The sequence below is a fragment of the Perca flavescens genome, chromosome 17 (genome assembly GCF_004354835.1).
Source record: "Perca flavescens isolate YP-PL-M2 chromosome 17, PFLA_1.0, whole genome shotgun sequence".
NCBI lineage: Eukaryota > Metazoa > Chordata > Actinopteri > Perciformes > Percidae > Perca > Perca flavescens.
The window spans coordinates 22,090,541-22,104,534 of record NC_041347.1 but is presented as its reverse complement, the minus strand read 5'-3'; the positions used below and the strand labels follow the sequence as shown (position 1 = coordinate 22,104,534).

At 40.2% G+C, this 13,994-nt stretch overlaps 1 protein-coding gene across 1 annotated transcript; it reads right to left on the bottom strand.

Annotated features, from left to right (window-relative positions):
- Window positions 1-48: 48 nt before the first annotated feature.
- On the bottom strand, window positions 49-13,994 carry LOC114572341 (coiled-coil domain-containing protein 6). Its single transcript, XM_028603935.1, has 9 exons — window positions 13,578-13,994; window positions 11,815-11,964; window positions 9,821-9,949; window positions 9,053-9,156; window positions 8,003-8,163; window positions 5,928-6,084; window positions 5,213-5,313; window positions 4,005-4,126; window positions 49-1,288 (listed from the first exon to the last, which is right to left on the bottom strand). Exons 1-9 carry the CDS (start codon window positions 13,830-13,832, stop codon window positions 1,094-1,096), a joined length of 1,374 nt encoding a protein of 457 aa, XP_028459736.1. The 5' UTR covers window positions 13,833-13,994; the 3' UTR covers window positions 49-1,093.

Here is a 13,994-nt window from a genome sequence, read left to right as displayed (position 1 = left end):
CAAATGATTAGCAAATGCAGTCCAAAAAATGACAAATAAAAACAGAAGTCATCATCTCAAGAGCTTTAATCGTACATAGAAATTTAGTTCAACAGTACCATTCATTTAGAATGTTTTAGCAGTATGTATATTTAGTGTAAAGAGCATTATGTTTTTTTCCTTTTTCTGATGAGGAATATCCACAAGGATGATAGAAGCTTTCAGAAATACACCAGAGAGAGAAGAGCAAAGAAGAGACTGAGTACATGACTAAGTTTAACACCTCAGACTACATTTTCAAACACCTCAAAAGGCGACACTTTCTGTGGTTTATGTACCAGTGTCCATCCTACTTGATGCTTTTTTTTCCTTTTCATTTTAGCTGAAGAGCAGCAGAGCCTTGAATGCTTTCAGGAACTAAAATAACGGTGGCGCGAGCTCGGTTTGATCAATGCCCTATTATAGAGAAACTCCAAGCAGTCTTCTAGGATACTTCTTGTTGACCTAATCAAAGCTGTGTTAAGCTTGGGGTGGGGGCGACTTGTTGACACTGTTACAGAGACAAAGAGGGCGAGGTGAGCCGGAGTGAAGTACTTTACTGCAATCAAGTGTCATATTATAGGCATGAAAAGAATCAACCACATCCATCTATCAGTCCATTTCTCTAGCCATACATCCATCCACTGATCCAAACATCCAACCTATCGGAAAACACCACCATGAAACATACTGTATGTGCTGTTTGTGCTATCTTAGAAGCGCCACAACATCAATTCCAACCAGCTAAGTCCCAAGCAAAGAAAAAACAAAACATCATGTACAAGACAAAAGGTGGAACAGATAATTGGCCTACAAATCTTAGAAGCGATTTTATTTTTCAGTCCATCTATTCCTTTTAAGGGTAGTTAAGTAACGCCACGTGTGGATTTGGTAGCCGGCTAGCTTCACGGAGGGTGAGCCGCCCTCTTGTTTCTTTCCCCTCAAAAACTTTTTAAGCTGCTTCTTTTGTGGAGTTGTTAAAGAGTAGGAAACTTGAGTTCCAGAGCTGCTAATGATGGAAGCTGCTGTTGCGGTAGCGTCGTGGCATTCAGTGAAAGACAAAAACTGTGTTGCGTTAAGGCTGGGAGGGAGGCTGCTGTGCTGCGTGCTGCGACATAGCTGCCGGGGAGGACATGGACTGGACCATGGGCTGAGCTGGTGGGGGTAGCGGAGGCTGAACCTGCTGGGCCCCTGAGTGCGTGTTGGGGGAGGGTGGGGGCGTTGGACGTTTGAATTTGTCGGGGCTGGTGCTTCTTCTTGGTGAGGGCCTCTGTTAGAGAGAGAGAGAGAGAGAGAGAGAGAGAGAGAGAGAGAGAGAATATCAATAAGTATGCCTTAACTTTTATAACTCAACCACGGCAGCATTTTAAGCAATTTGTGGCAGACTTAAGCATAATTTATGCTTCTGCGTAAAATCTACCTACGCCGGAGCCTACGCCGTAGCCTGACGAGCACCTCTTAAATAATGTACACAGCGACACGTCATGTCTTGGCAGCGTTGCATTTCCCCCTTCTCATTTCCTGGTTCTCCTTCTCCATAAACATGAAATCAAGGAGAGGGTTAACTTTTCCTGCTACAGATTTCCCACCTTGGTCAGAAAACACAGGGGAGACACTTTGTTACTCTCACTATGACTCGCTCCGAAACTAATCGGTGTCACTCTCTAACTTCTCCCTCGCTCTACCACGCACTCCCCATACACACATGCCGGCTCGAGGGCCACACCAACGCACAAGTATAAACTTCAGGCCACTTGCGTAGGCTACGGCGAAAGCTCTGTGTGGAGTCTCCGCAGAACCATAAATCAAGCTTGAGGTGTTTGAGAAAGTCAGTCCAACCAACATCATGCAAAGATATTCTCATATGGGTTTTTAGTTTTTTTAGGCGAATACAACAGGAAGATATGTTTGATCATGACTTGTTTTGGTCATGACCTGAAAACTGCAATTCCAGACAGAGGAATGGAAAGAAAAAAAGAGGTTTAGAGAGAAAGAAAGAAAAAAAAAAATCTGTCTGGAGGTTCTGATCTCCCAGATAAAGTTATTTCCTTGTTAAAACTCCTGGGTGGGCTGAGCGGTGATGGGAGATGTGGACATTACCATCCACAAGCATCAAGAGAAAATTAATGGATGTAAAATACCAAAGAGGGAGAAAAAAAGAAAGCTTATAACAAGCGCATGGAACAGTGGGAAAAAGGTTCAAGTATGGAAGGAATAGGCCGCACTGAAAGGGATTAAAGCATTAAAAGCATAAAAACAGAAATATTCCTTAAGTGAATACATTCCTTCAGCTGCCTGTACACAAATATACCGTCATGTCTTGAACTTTAACATTATAAATGCTGCTACTGCAAGGTAGTTTGGTCAAAAATTATATATATATATTTTTAAACAAACTTCTGTAAAAGGGTGCTGACCAAACTAAAGTGGCCAGCTACATGTGGTGTGACCGTAAACCAGTTCATAAGTCATGTATCTTGATACACTTAGCATATGGTTAATGACTTAGTCAGAGGTGTCAGTTTCAATCGTGACTCAGGACACAGCGTCCTGAACAGTACCACACTGACCATGTGAAAGAGACATTTTATAACTCTGGAGTAATGGTACAGCCGATGCATAAGAGCTGTGTCATAGAGGATTCTACTACTATGTATATGAACCAACTACAAACCTATCCAATACAACTGATACATCTACTGTATACTGCAGACAATAAATAGGGCTGTCAATATTAATGCAGTGAGTTAACAAAAAGTCCTTTTAACTAAGGCTGGGTTAAAATAATCAATTCTCCAATTAAAATCAATCTTTCTTTGAGTGATCTGCTATTGATTAATAAAATCCCGAAATCAATATTTTAAATGTCTTTTCAATGACGGTCATGGTAGTCCTGTTAGGTAAAAAGTGATTCAAACAAACTTTTGGGGGTTAATGTAAACAGTAACCTGGTGCATTATAAAAAAATATATTTGAGCGTTACCTCTTGCTTGTACAATTAGGCCTAACAGCAGAAGTTTTCTGAGAAAAGTCTTAAATCCAAGCTAAATTGGTATTATAACTGAAATTTTCCTAATCTAATCGATATCGAATCTGGAAGGTAATCAAATCGGGACCTTATGAATCTAATCAGGAAATCATTGGAGATACCCAGCCCTACTTTTAACACCACCATTTAATTTTTTAGCGCAATTGAAGCATTCATGTTCTGTGATTTGGACCTCGGGCCACACCGTAGTTTGAGAAATCAGGAAGCGATGCAGCAGTACGTTGTGGATGACTAGCAGAAACAAACCTCCCTGGCCACATATACATACATATGTATGTATGTATGTATATATGTATGTATGTGGCTATTTTGTGTGAAGGCCAAGCAAGTCTGAGATCTGCAAATGTTTACACCCATATTGGTTGAACAGTGTAGGACTTGTAAGCCTTTTTTAGCCAGTTAACCTCAGTCATAGTTTCTTTTCAAATCCAATGTGCTAAGTACAGTAATAAAACTGTCACAATAATGACAGACTGAACAGCATTAGCAACAAAACTGGCCTTGACATTCAAACTAATAGTCAAAATATAACAAAAGAAAAGGCAGTGAATATTGTGTTCTGGTGGAATGCTCTCATTTATTGTTGAACATCAACACTGTGTACCAAGTTTGAGGCCATTTTGACAAACATTAACATAACCAACCAAAAGCGTAACATCTCTCTCAGTAAATGTAGTGCAAATATACTGACACAGTCAAAAAGTCAAAAAGTTCCCTCCTTAATGTGCCTGCGGTAATGATTAAAATCTAACTTCTTGTCATTCAATGTTTGTTTAATTTCTATTTACTTGGAAAGCATTTTGCTTTACATCCCTAGTAAAATGAAAGCAATTTTACAATAGCTTTTGTTTTCTACTATTCTTGTTGATTTCTTACCTGTATTTTCAAATTTGAACAGAAACTGAAAACACTCACAATTTGGGTGGATGTTACTTACCGCTACAGCGTGAGAGGAGCTTCCGTGGACGTGCAGTGCGGGGGTGTTGTAGTGGGAAATGGCAGCTCTAGACAGTGTAGCTGGAGGAGTGAAGCCCACTGTGTGGCTGCCATATGAGAGACCTTAGAGAGATGGGAAGACAGACATAAAGAGGAAGTTGCACATACTGTATTAACTTTTGTTCCCAGTCATTGTATTTAACTACAAGTTCAACTCTGGTTGTTGAAACTAAAGTACTGCTATTTCTCTACTTAACATCTGTTACAGGATAACTTAGAACTTAGAACTTAGCCTAGAATTACAGAACACAAAAACCAGCAGTGCTCTGGCACCTGAGGTCTGTCTTATCTTTGGGCAACTATTTAGGCTGTAATCTGATATCCCAAATCACACCAAACATGGTTCAGGAATGACTCGACTTTCCTCTGCATTAGGAAAGTGATATTCAAAGACATCTAGGATGTAGCCTAAATACTAGTACAGTATGGGAGATTGGGGTTTTGGTTTACCAAAAATACCTTTCAATAGCAGAAATGTAAACATTTTGATGTGCTCTTCCCTTACTAATTTTCTTATGCTCTCTCACACAAGCTCAGTCACTCAATAATAACCCACCTTTGTTGCCAACTTCAAACAACTCATTAACTGTAGTGATATAAACACCCGGAGTCCAATGGTTTCTTGTAAATCCTTTTTCAAGTAATTTCTTCAGCTTTGTTTTTGTCATTTGTTTAATAATTCAGCAGCTGACTCCAATTAAATACTGAATTGTTACACACAATCACTTCCTTCCGTAAATCTTTTTCAGAAAAATAAATTTAGTAGGCAAGCATTTCTTATGCAAGCATGACATTTTAAGAATCCACCTGATCTCCACAGAAACAAGGGCTGCAGATGCTCTCAGGTGTATTGCTGAAGAGAGCAAGAAGTGGATTTGATTGAACAGAGAATGAGGGCAAATGAGGGCAATCATTTATTTATTTATGGTTTCACTGACCTTTAAAAGACTTCAACTTATCAATGATTGTTTGTTCCAGATTTGAAACTAGATATGATAGATGACAATGTCAAGCTTTCTTTTTTTGGTAACAGGTCATATAATTGATACCAAAGGTCCTTTATATTGTTGTGTTGACCATTGTCTTTGATGCAATATAACTTGTTCACTGCTGTATTTCCTGGACAGTGGCCACCTTCAATGTACCTACCAGGAGATATGGGTCTGCTGGAGCTGGGGGAAGGGGTGTAGGGGATCGGGCTGGACACAGTCCTTGCTCGCAAGCCCTGTGCAGACATCTCGTTGAAGTACCTGAGAGGATGAAATGACCAGTTCATGAAAATTCAGTAGGTTTTTTAGTCCAAAATAGCAATCTTCCTTGAATCTTCTTCATGGAGCTTGATAGGCAAATTGAAAAGCTCCTTTACAGCTACTTAAAGTTCAGTGTTTCCTCTACAAATTTTCTTAGGGGGTTTAAACGTCAAAAAGTACGGGCTTATCTGCTAATGTTCCGCTACCCACCGTTACCTAGAAACCATCCAGCAAATAGGCGGTACCATAGGGTGATTTAACATAACTGCTCATTTTCCACACAGTTTCACAACAAAACGCTGAGTGAACATTACTAGCTACGTTTCTCATGTTGGTTTTGACCGGTATGCACCACCACTAACCTGGAAATCGGTTTTAAAACAGTAATGTTAACAGTTACAGAGTGTCGGAGGAACACACACGGGAGAGGGACCGTTACCGCAGCGTTCACTAACGTTAGCTTCTGGTCTCATCTGGGGTCTGATAAACAGTAAATTCATCAAATTCAGTGTCCACAATGCTATTTAGCCAAATGCCTCTGCAGTACACACGCCACGCCATTTACTAAGTCTCTCTCTTTGATAGTCTGTCCAGTCGTGTGTCCCATCCTCTACCTCTCATCGTCCATCTCCAGACTGGATTCACTCTCTGACAGTTGTCTGCAGAGGGCCTCCCTGCGCTCCATTTCTCTCTGAAGCTTTCTCTGCAGCCGGATGTTCTCCTCCCGCATGTGTCGCTCCTCCTCTATGTACTGGGCACGCTTCTCTGTGTCTGGGAGGGGACACACAGAACAAATGACATCAGCGGAGATATTGTCAAGATCACATTCGGCCACTGTATATCAATATGAACAACTACTGCATTAATGTTAACATTGTTCCATTTGTGAGGAAACCCAAATGAAAGGCTTTCGTCTAAAAACTGTGCACATATTATATAATCCCCATCAAAGAACATTTCTTTACACAATTCTGTTTCAAAAAATACAAAAGGGTCAGTGCCAATCCTTACAAACAGTGGCTCAAAAGGTAAGCAACGTCCTATTTTTTTTAGCAGCTATACTGTCTTGCTACTTGACTCATCTTCTCAGAAAATGTTAAAGGTTGGACTGATAGCTCCCTCTAGTGGCAAAAACAAAGCATAGACAGAATAATGCTGAGAGACACCAGACATGTGTTCAGAGTAATCTCTGTTAACTCATTTCTCTACAATATAATCAAGCTGAATCAACACTTCTCACTGTCTGAACAACACACAAGTGTTATTAACTTTAACAAAATAGAGACTGCTGCTGTGCTGTTGTACTGTAAGATGCTTCTGCTATTTTGTTCACGCCCTATGTGCTTTAGTAGAACCCATAAAACATTGCAATATGCAAACACAGTTGATAATGCAGTGACCCTAACTAAATTAGAGTGCAGGGGAGAGTTCATTAAAGCAGGTGGGACTGATAAGTGACATGTTCATGAAGAGAGATACTGGGAGATAGTTTGGTGTTATGTATGTGTGTACACAGAGTTACAGGCTTTCAGAGACCAAATTAAACATAACCCTGCATTACATTTTTATCAATTTATGAAAATAAGTATTAATAAAGACAAGCTGGATGTGTATTTGTCTGTTAAAATTGGCCATATCTGCCTGATCTACTATAACGACAACAAAATGTCTACCATATCATTTCATTGCAATGTCACAAGCAACAATATAAAAAAACAGAACGCAATACAGATTACTTAAATCACTGGATAATTGTGTTACCGGTTTTTATAAAAAAGTATTTAATAACTTCACGGCAGACTGTTTTTATTTTAAAATGTATGAAAATCTTATCAGCATATCTAAGATAAAATAACATTGTGACCGTTTTCTTCCCGGTGCATTAGTTTTCAACACACCCAGGTATCGTAGGTTAGAGTAAGTGTCTCTTACCAAATAACATTTTTCATTAACTGGCTACACTGTCAGATATAAAAAAAAGTATGTGGATATGTCATAAGCATACCATGAATGTGGTTGTTTTATGCATTATTAAAGGTAGCTCTTATAAAAGTCTCAGATGTCTGAGTGCCCTTCAATGCACAAGATACAATTTTACAAAAGTCCTTAAAAGGTGTCCTTGAATGCATCAAAGACTCTTCTTAAAATGATATCTGCTTGTTTTTCCATGCAGTATTAATGCATGTAATATATATAGTACACGCTAGAGCTGGTATGGCACATTATCTGTGTCTCTGATTTCTAGGTCACATCTTTCTACGGATGGGGATTTAACAAAAAAAAAAATCAAACAAAATAAACCCCCTCTGGCCCATCTCAGATGTTCAAAGATGCTTTCAAGAAGAAGAAATGGGGGAAATGAGGCTTGTTAACCACTGTGCAGTTCTACTTCTTTATATTCCCTATAGTATCACCAGGTGTAATGTGACCAGTAAATCACAAGGAGTAGGAGGATGTAAACTGTGTCACACAAGGCCAAAAAGTATCTGTTTTTTCTGGTCTATGGAAAAAATAAATAAATAAAATAAAAATAAATAAAAACATGCCTGGTTGTAGGATGAAATTTGACCCTCATAGCTTATTAGAGGACCAGTTTTACCAATCACATCCTCAATCAACACTTGAGGGCATCTGCCCCCTCAGAGCCCACACTCCCTTGGATCATGAGACAAGTTGAGAGGTCACTTACGCTGCAGCTCAGTGGTGCGCAGGCTTTTCTTAAGCCTCTCCACCTCATTCTTCAGGAAACGGATATGCCGCATCATGTTCTCTGGTGAGTCTATCTCCATGGAAACGTCTCTTGGGGATGGAGGCGCTGACACAGGCTGGTCCAACTTCTCCTGAAGGATTCTAGTTTAGAAAACAAAGAAAACAGTGATTAAATTCATCAACAGAAATGATGAGCATGAGAAGCTTTTTAAAATAAAATCTATTTGAGATCCCCTAGCTTTTACATAAGACTTGATAAAAGTCTAGTGGCTGAATATTAGACAATTTACTTATTCTCAAAAAGGAAAAATCTTTTTAACTTTTCCTCATTTGATGCATCGTCGGATTTAATTTCTCTCTGATTTTAAATGAGTGACAAATAAATATAATTCAGCCTATTAAAATGAACTCTTCTAAAAACATTACCCTGAAAATGTGTAATCTAAAAATTAAGACAGCTACTGTTGGTCGATTATTGGTAATTTGACTCTGCATCATAAGCGGAGCTGCCTGAGTCACTTGTTTTTGGTGACAGGCAGGCATTTTGTATGTGCCTGTGAAAGTGTGTGCGTCTGTCAGACAGAAAAGGGGCAAACAATATGGTGTATACTTAAACAAAAGCATTATTCTGTTTAGGTTTCCCCATTTCAAAAGAAATGAGGCAATATTAACTTTTACTACATTTTATGTTACAAACAAATCAAAGCACACAAAATAAGCAATACGTATCAAAATCCTAGTATTAAAACCTGTTAAATGTGCAGTGATGGTACATTTAACAGGGTTAAGAATGTAAGTGTAATGTCAGTAGTTTTACACATAGACGTCACAGCCAAACCATCAGGTTTCATACTTCTAACTAGTTCTTAAACTATTAGCTAATTTTAAGATCAACAGATGATCCACTGATGAAAGCCACAAGATGTTGCGGAAAACAAGCTATGAATCCAGGGCCGCTAGAGGCAGATTCTAAAATGGCCATCGTCTCTAGATACTGAAATGGTTAAAACATAATATGATCACTCCACACCTTTTCTCAGCCTCCAGTTTGTCCATGCGTTTCCACAGTCTGTTGACCAGGGCTTCTTGTTCCTGCTCTAATGTGTTCTCAAGGTCGATCTTCTCCCGCCTCAACTAGAGAATAAAAGTTAGAGTGGAGAGGGACGTTCAGAGATAGAAAAACCTTGACGTTGAAAAATTTCAAAGGACAACACACAAATACACTGTACGGAAAAACCCAAGGTCTCTGAGCAGACAAGCTTCACTTTCACAGAGCTACAGTCTTTATGTCGGCTTGTGAATGGGCCACAGTGAAAGAAAAAAGTCAATGCAGAATAGACTAGATAGAAAGACTTCTTAATTGCCAACTGATGAAAAAAGAATTACCCTAAAGCTAAAATAAGCTGGTTATTGGTGTTTTTGTGGTGAAGTTAAGCCACATTTTTGGTAAACATTCATTTGATTACACCTGTCGTGGAAAAAATGCACAGCAGCATTACACAAGCATCACTCTGACATATATACATTCATGAGTGAGCAGCAACAATGACTGCATGCATGCACAGCTCCAGAAAAATCCTGTCATCTGAGCGTAGAAACATGCAGTGGCTTCGGCACACACAGGATCGACTCTCAGCCACAGACTAAAATGTTCTAACCAGTTAACAAATTTAGTGGGATGAATTAAGGATGGTGAAATGTTGGCGTCTCACACTACAACAACTGGACACACAAGTTCAGGGATACGTTGTTCTACGCTGGATGCTGAAATCTTCTTGCTCTACCGATATAAGCATACCTGTTCCAGGGTTAGCTGCTTTGAGATGGTTTCATTCTCCATCTTTTTGATCTTTTTCATGAGCTTGTTAACCTGGAACTCCTGCTCCTGCTCCAAGTGCTGCTCCAACTCTGCCTTCTCGTGCTGGAGCTAGGATGGAAAAGGGGAAGACAGTGGATGGACACAGGAAAAGAAGAGGAGGAGGATGAGTCAGATTAGAAAGAAGGGAGAGGGAAAAGAGCACAAGAAGAGACTCACGATGAGTCACATAAAAACTATTCAATGACCACAGTGAACAAACACACTGGTGTCAGATCATCACATTTAGCTTACACATTGAGAGTATAACAAAAAAGGAAGCCAATGTAACAATTTTACCAGATTCATGGTTAAACTTCCCAGAGGAATAAAAGGCATAAAATAATGACTTGGCAACCAAAGTAACCGCCTTTGGCAGCTCACCAAAACAAAGAAAGGGTGCGGCTCAGCACCGATTCAAAATGGCACGGCTATGTGATGAATTATATAAGCGATTACTCATTACAGGGAAAGGGATGCAAATTCATAGGAAAAGACTGGAGAGGGAAAAATAACAATTTCCATTATGCACCTAACAGAAACAACTAGGAAACTCAAAAGAAGGCAGTTGGTTTGAACTTACAATGACTGCATGCATATAGTTGAGAGCTATGTAGATTCCTGGCTGAAGGTTTTAACAGGTCACCAAGTTTTGCCATACCCAGTGCAGACATTTTTCTTTGAATTAACACACTAACAATTTTAGGAATTGTTGTGATGTGCCTCCCTTTAGCCAAAACAACCACTACTGTATAACCGGCCTCCACCCCACTGTTCTGTGTGGTGAGTGGCAACTATGCCAGAGTCCTTTTGAAAATATATCTGTTATTTTTTAGCCTTTGGACACCTTGCAGAGAGCATTTATTCCCACTTGAGTTATTTTGTCCTTCATGCAGACAGTTTGTTTGTACATGCTGTACATAATGGGAACTGTGTGAAGGTTTTCCCTTCATTATGGCATCTATCTTTTTTATTAGCTTCCTCTCTAATAAGACAAACCAATATTGGCACATATCAGAAGAGGTGACGCAAATTACACTGTATCAAATTATCAGTGTATAGGGCATAGAGTGTGCTGAAAGGTTTGCATCAATTTAAAGGCCTGCTGAGGCACTTGCACTATTTGGCTACTTTAGACGACGAAAGTAAAAAGTCAATCATCAAAAGTAATGGTGGGAAAATGCAGGTCAGACTAAATTGTTTACAAAAGTGCTTCTGCGCAAGTGCAATTACACACCCAGTAAAATAAATGACCACATTTGCTCAATCATAACAAGAATATAACACATAGTATACTATAGGCCATTTGTCAGCACCAAGTCTACAGGCAGAGACAGACACAAGTCGGTTTCATGTTAAGTGAGTAGGCAAGATAACGAAAAGCCCAAATGAGTCCATCTCTATGACCTTAAGCAGGGGCTGTTGAGGCTTTTGCATGTTTTAATTCCAGACTCCCACTTTGTTACACATCAACAAACCATTAGTCAGCCTACAGCTAGCCACTGAAAGTGTGAGAGCATGTGTGTGTGATGTGCGCTCTGCAGTTGGGAAAATAAGATGTGGAAAACAGACTGAATCAAATAGCCGACAGACGGGAGGAGAGTAATTTAGAGAAGCTAGCAGCCACAGTGAAGTCATCTTGAACCTTTCCAGGCTTCGGGCAAGTACCAATACAGTTGATGATAATGCAATAGCTGCTGCACACTCATACATGAGGTTGTGTGCATAAACACCCACCCAGCAAGCTCAACCTTTGCATAATTGAGCATTAAGAAGCCATCTCTGTACCTTTAGTGATATTTGAATGATTATCATCAAAAAGGGGGAAAGTAAAAGTTCAAACTGATGTTAGGCAATTGTCCATGGTGCCTGGTTTATAGAACTCCAACCAGAAAGGTTAAAAATTAAGATTTTCCTATCTTGTTACCATCACTCACTTGCATGAGTTTCCTTGACAGCTCATTGGTGAGAAATTCCTCCTCCTTCTCATAGTTGACCGCCAAGGTCTCCTTCTCCTTCTGGAGGGCCTGGATCTTCTTGAACAAGGTGTTGCTGATAAATTCTTCCTCCTGCTCAGCTCTTGCTTGCTGCAGGAGAGAAGCAAATAAAAGACAGTGGCATGGGCAAACGTCAGTGATGTAGACTCTTAGGTCTGACACATCAAACTGTTGGATTTTTACATTTTACCCTGATTAAATTGACCACCGACCAACTGTGCATACAGGCGTACTGCAAACACACGCACCAATCGAACTAAATTTGCTGCAGTGAAGTCTGCCAGCCAAAGAGGAAGCTACATTTCCCCTACTGACTCAAGATGTATTGCAGTAATTCAATTTAATTATATTGTGAAATTATAACAGAAGTTATCTCTGGACAATTTACAGATAGACAGTAGGTCTAGACCACAATTTCTATTTCACAAAGACCCAACAATTCCCCTAAGAGCATGCATTTGGTGCGACAGCGGATGAGGAAAAACTTCCTTTTAACAGGCAGAAACTTGAACAGAACCTGGCTCTAGGTGGACAGCCATCTGCCTTGACCAGTTAGGGAGAAGGAGGGGTGAGAGATGCACAGCAACCCCAATAATACCTAACTATAATAACTGTAAAACATATATATAGTTTGACTAATAATACTTATAGAAGTATGCATAACGGAATGACATGATGAACAGTGGGAATTAAAGTAACAGTAAAGATAATAGAAGTGACTTATAATTATTATAATAATAATAATAATAATAATAATAGTAGTAGTAGTAGCAGTTGGCGTCGAGCAGAACCACGGCAGCAATAGGTAACAATGAGGGGAAGAGTGAAACATGGGGGCACTAAGGAAATGTGTTGGGACAGCTACAATGGCTACGATTACAGTATAAAGATACCTCTGTCCTTGTTAGCGCCAGTCTCAAATTCTCCATCCTCGCTCTTCACTGACCTCAAAGCTAAATTCTGTATAGCAAGCTTGTAGAATTTGTCAGTTGTTCAAGAACAATGACAGGGACAATAGAAAGCAAAGAGCTAGCTAGTTGAGCCTCACACATTTACAGAGGGTGGACAGGATGCACTGGGGCTGACTTGCCAACATACGAGCCTGACATTTAGCTAGCTCGCTAAGTTTGGCCTAACGTTACATACTTCCCATCTATTCAACAGATGAATGCATGAAGACATGACGCATCGGTCCATGCCAATGCTGCTGGGCTATTTATTTGTACCTGGTTACCGTATCATCGTTGGGCATAACGTGGTGACAATGTCTAACAGAGAGTTATCAGATTAACATTAGTAACGTTAAGTAACTTGCATCGTGAGGTGCCCACCTAATTTTTTACCTTATTTTAATTTTACGTTAACGTTACCCTGTGAGCTAATGTTAGCCAAGATTAGCGACGCAAAACAAAACAAAGCAAACTAGCTAGCTGCCCAACCACCTTACAAACGTTAGCCTGCTGGCTAAATTAGCAACGAACCCAACTAGCTAGCTGATGCTAGTAACGTTAGAGCTAGCTAACGTTAGCAAAACACCAGAGTGCAGTAATCAAATGCAGATAACATTTCAATGTGACACGTTACATTTGTGTATATTGACTATTTAGCAGCAGGAAAACAACACTTGTCGGAGCCAACTTACTGACAAATGCAGTATAATAAGTGGGTAGCATCTACCTAGCTAGCTAGTTAACGTTACTCACAATAGTGACGCTAGCTTTGCGGAGGTCCCGATTCTCCTCCTGCAGGGCTTTGCACTTGAGTTTGAACGTCTCCAGCTCAATTTTAAGAACTTTATTTTCTTGCTGTAAGGAGGCCAGGCGGTTCGTCAGTTCCTCCAAACGAAACTGTGAAATGACTATGCTCGGTTTTCCAGAATTTGAAGCAGAGGACGACATCGGGGTGGCCGAGCTGCTCCCCGCTCCGTCAGTGTCGCTCTCGCTTGCGCTGTCGGCCATGGCTGTGCGACAGTGTGGAGTTGCAGGGAGGAAGACGGCAGCTGCAGCGTTTGAGGAGCGCAGGCAGCAGAATGGTACACCGTGTGACCTTGCTCACGCATGTCGGCACAGCACCACCATCAGGATGTCTCCAGTACAGCACAATGCGTCCTCACGTGAAAC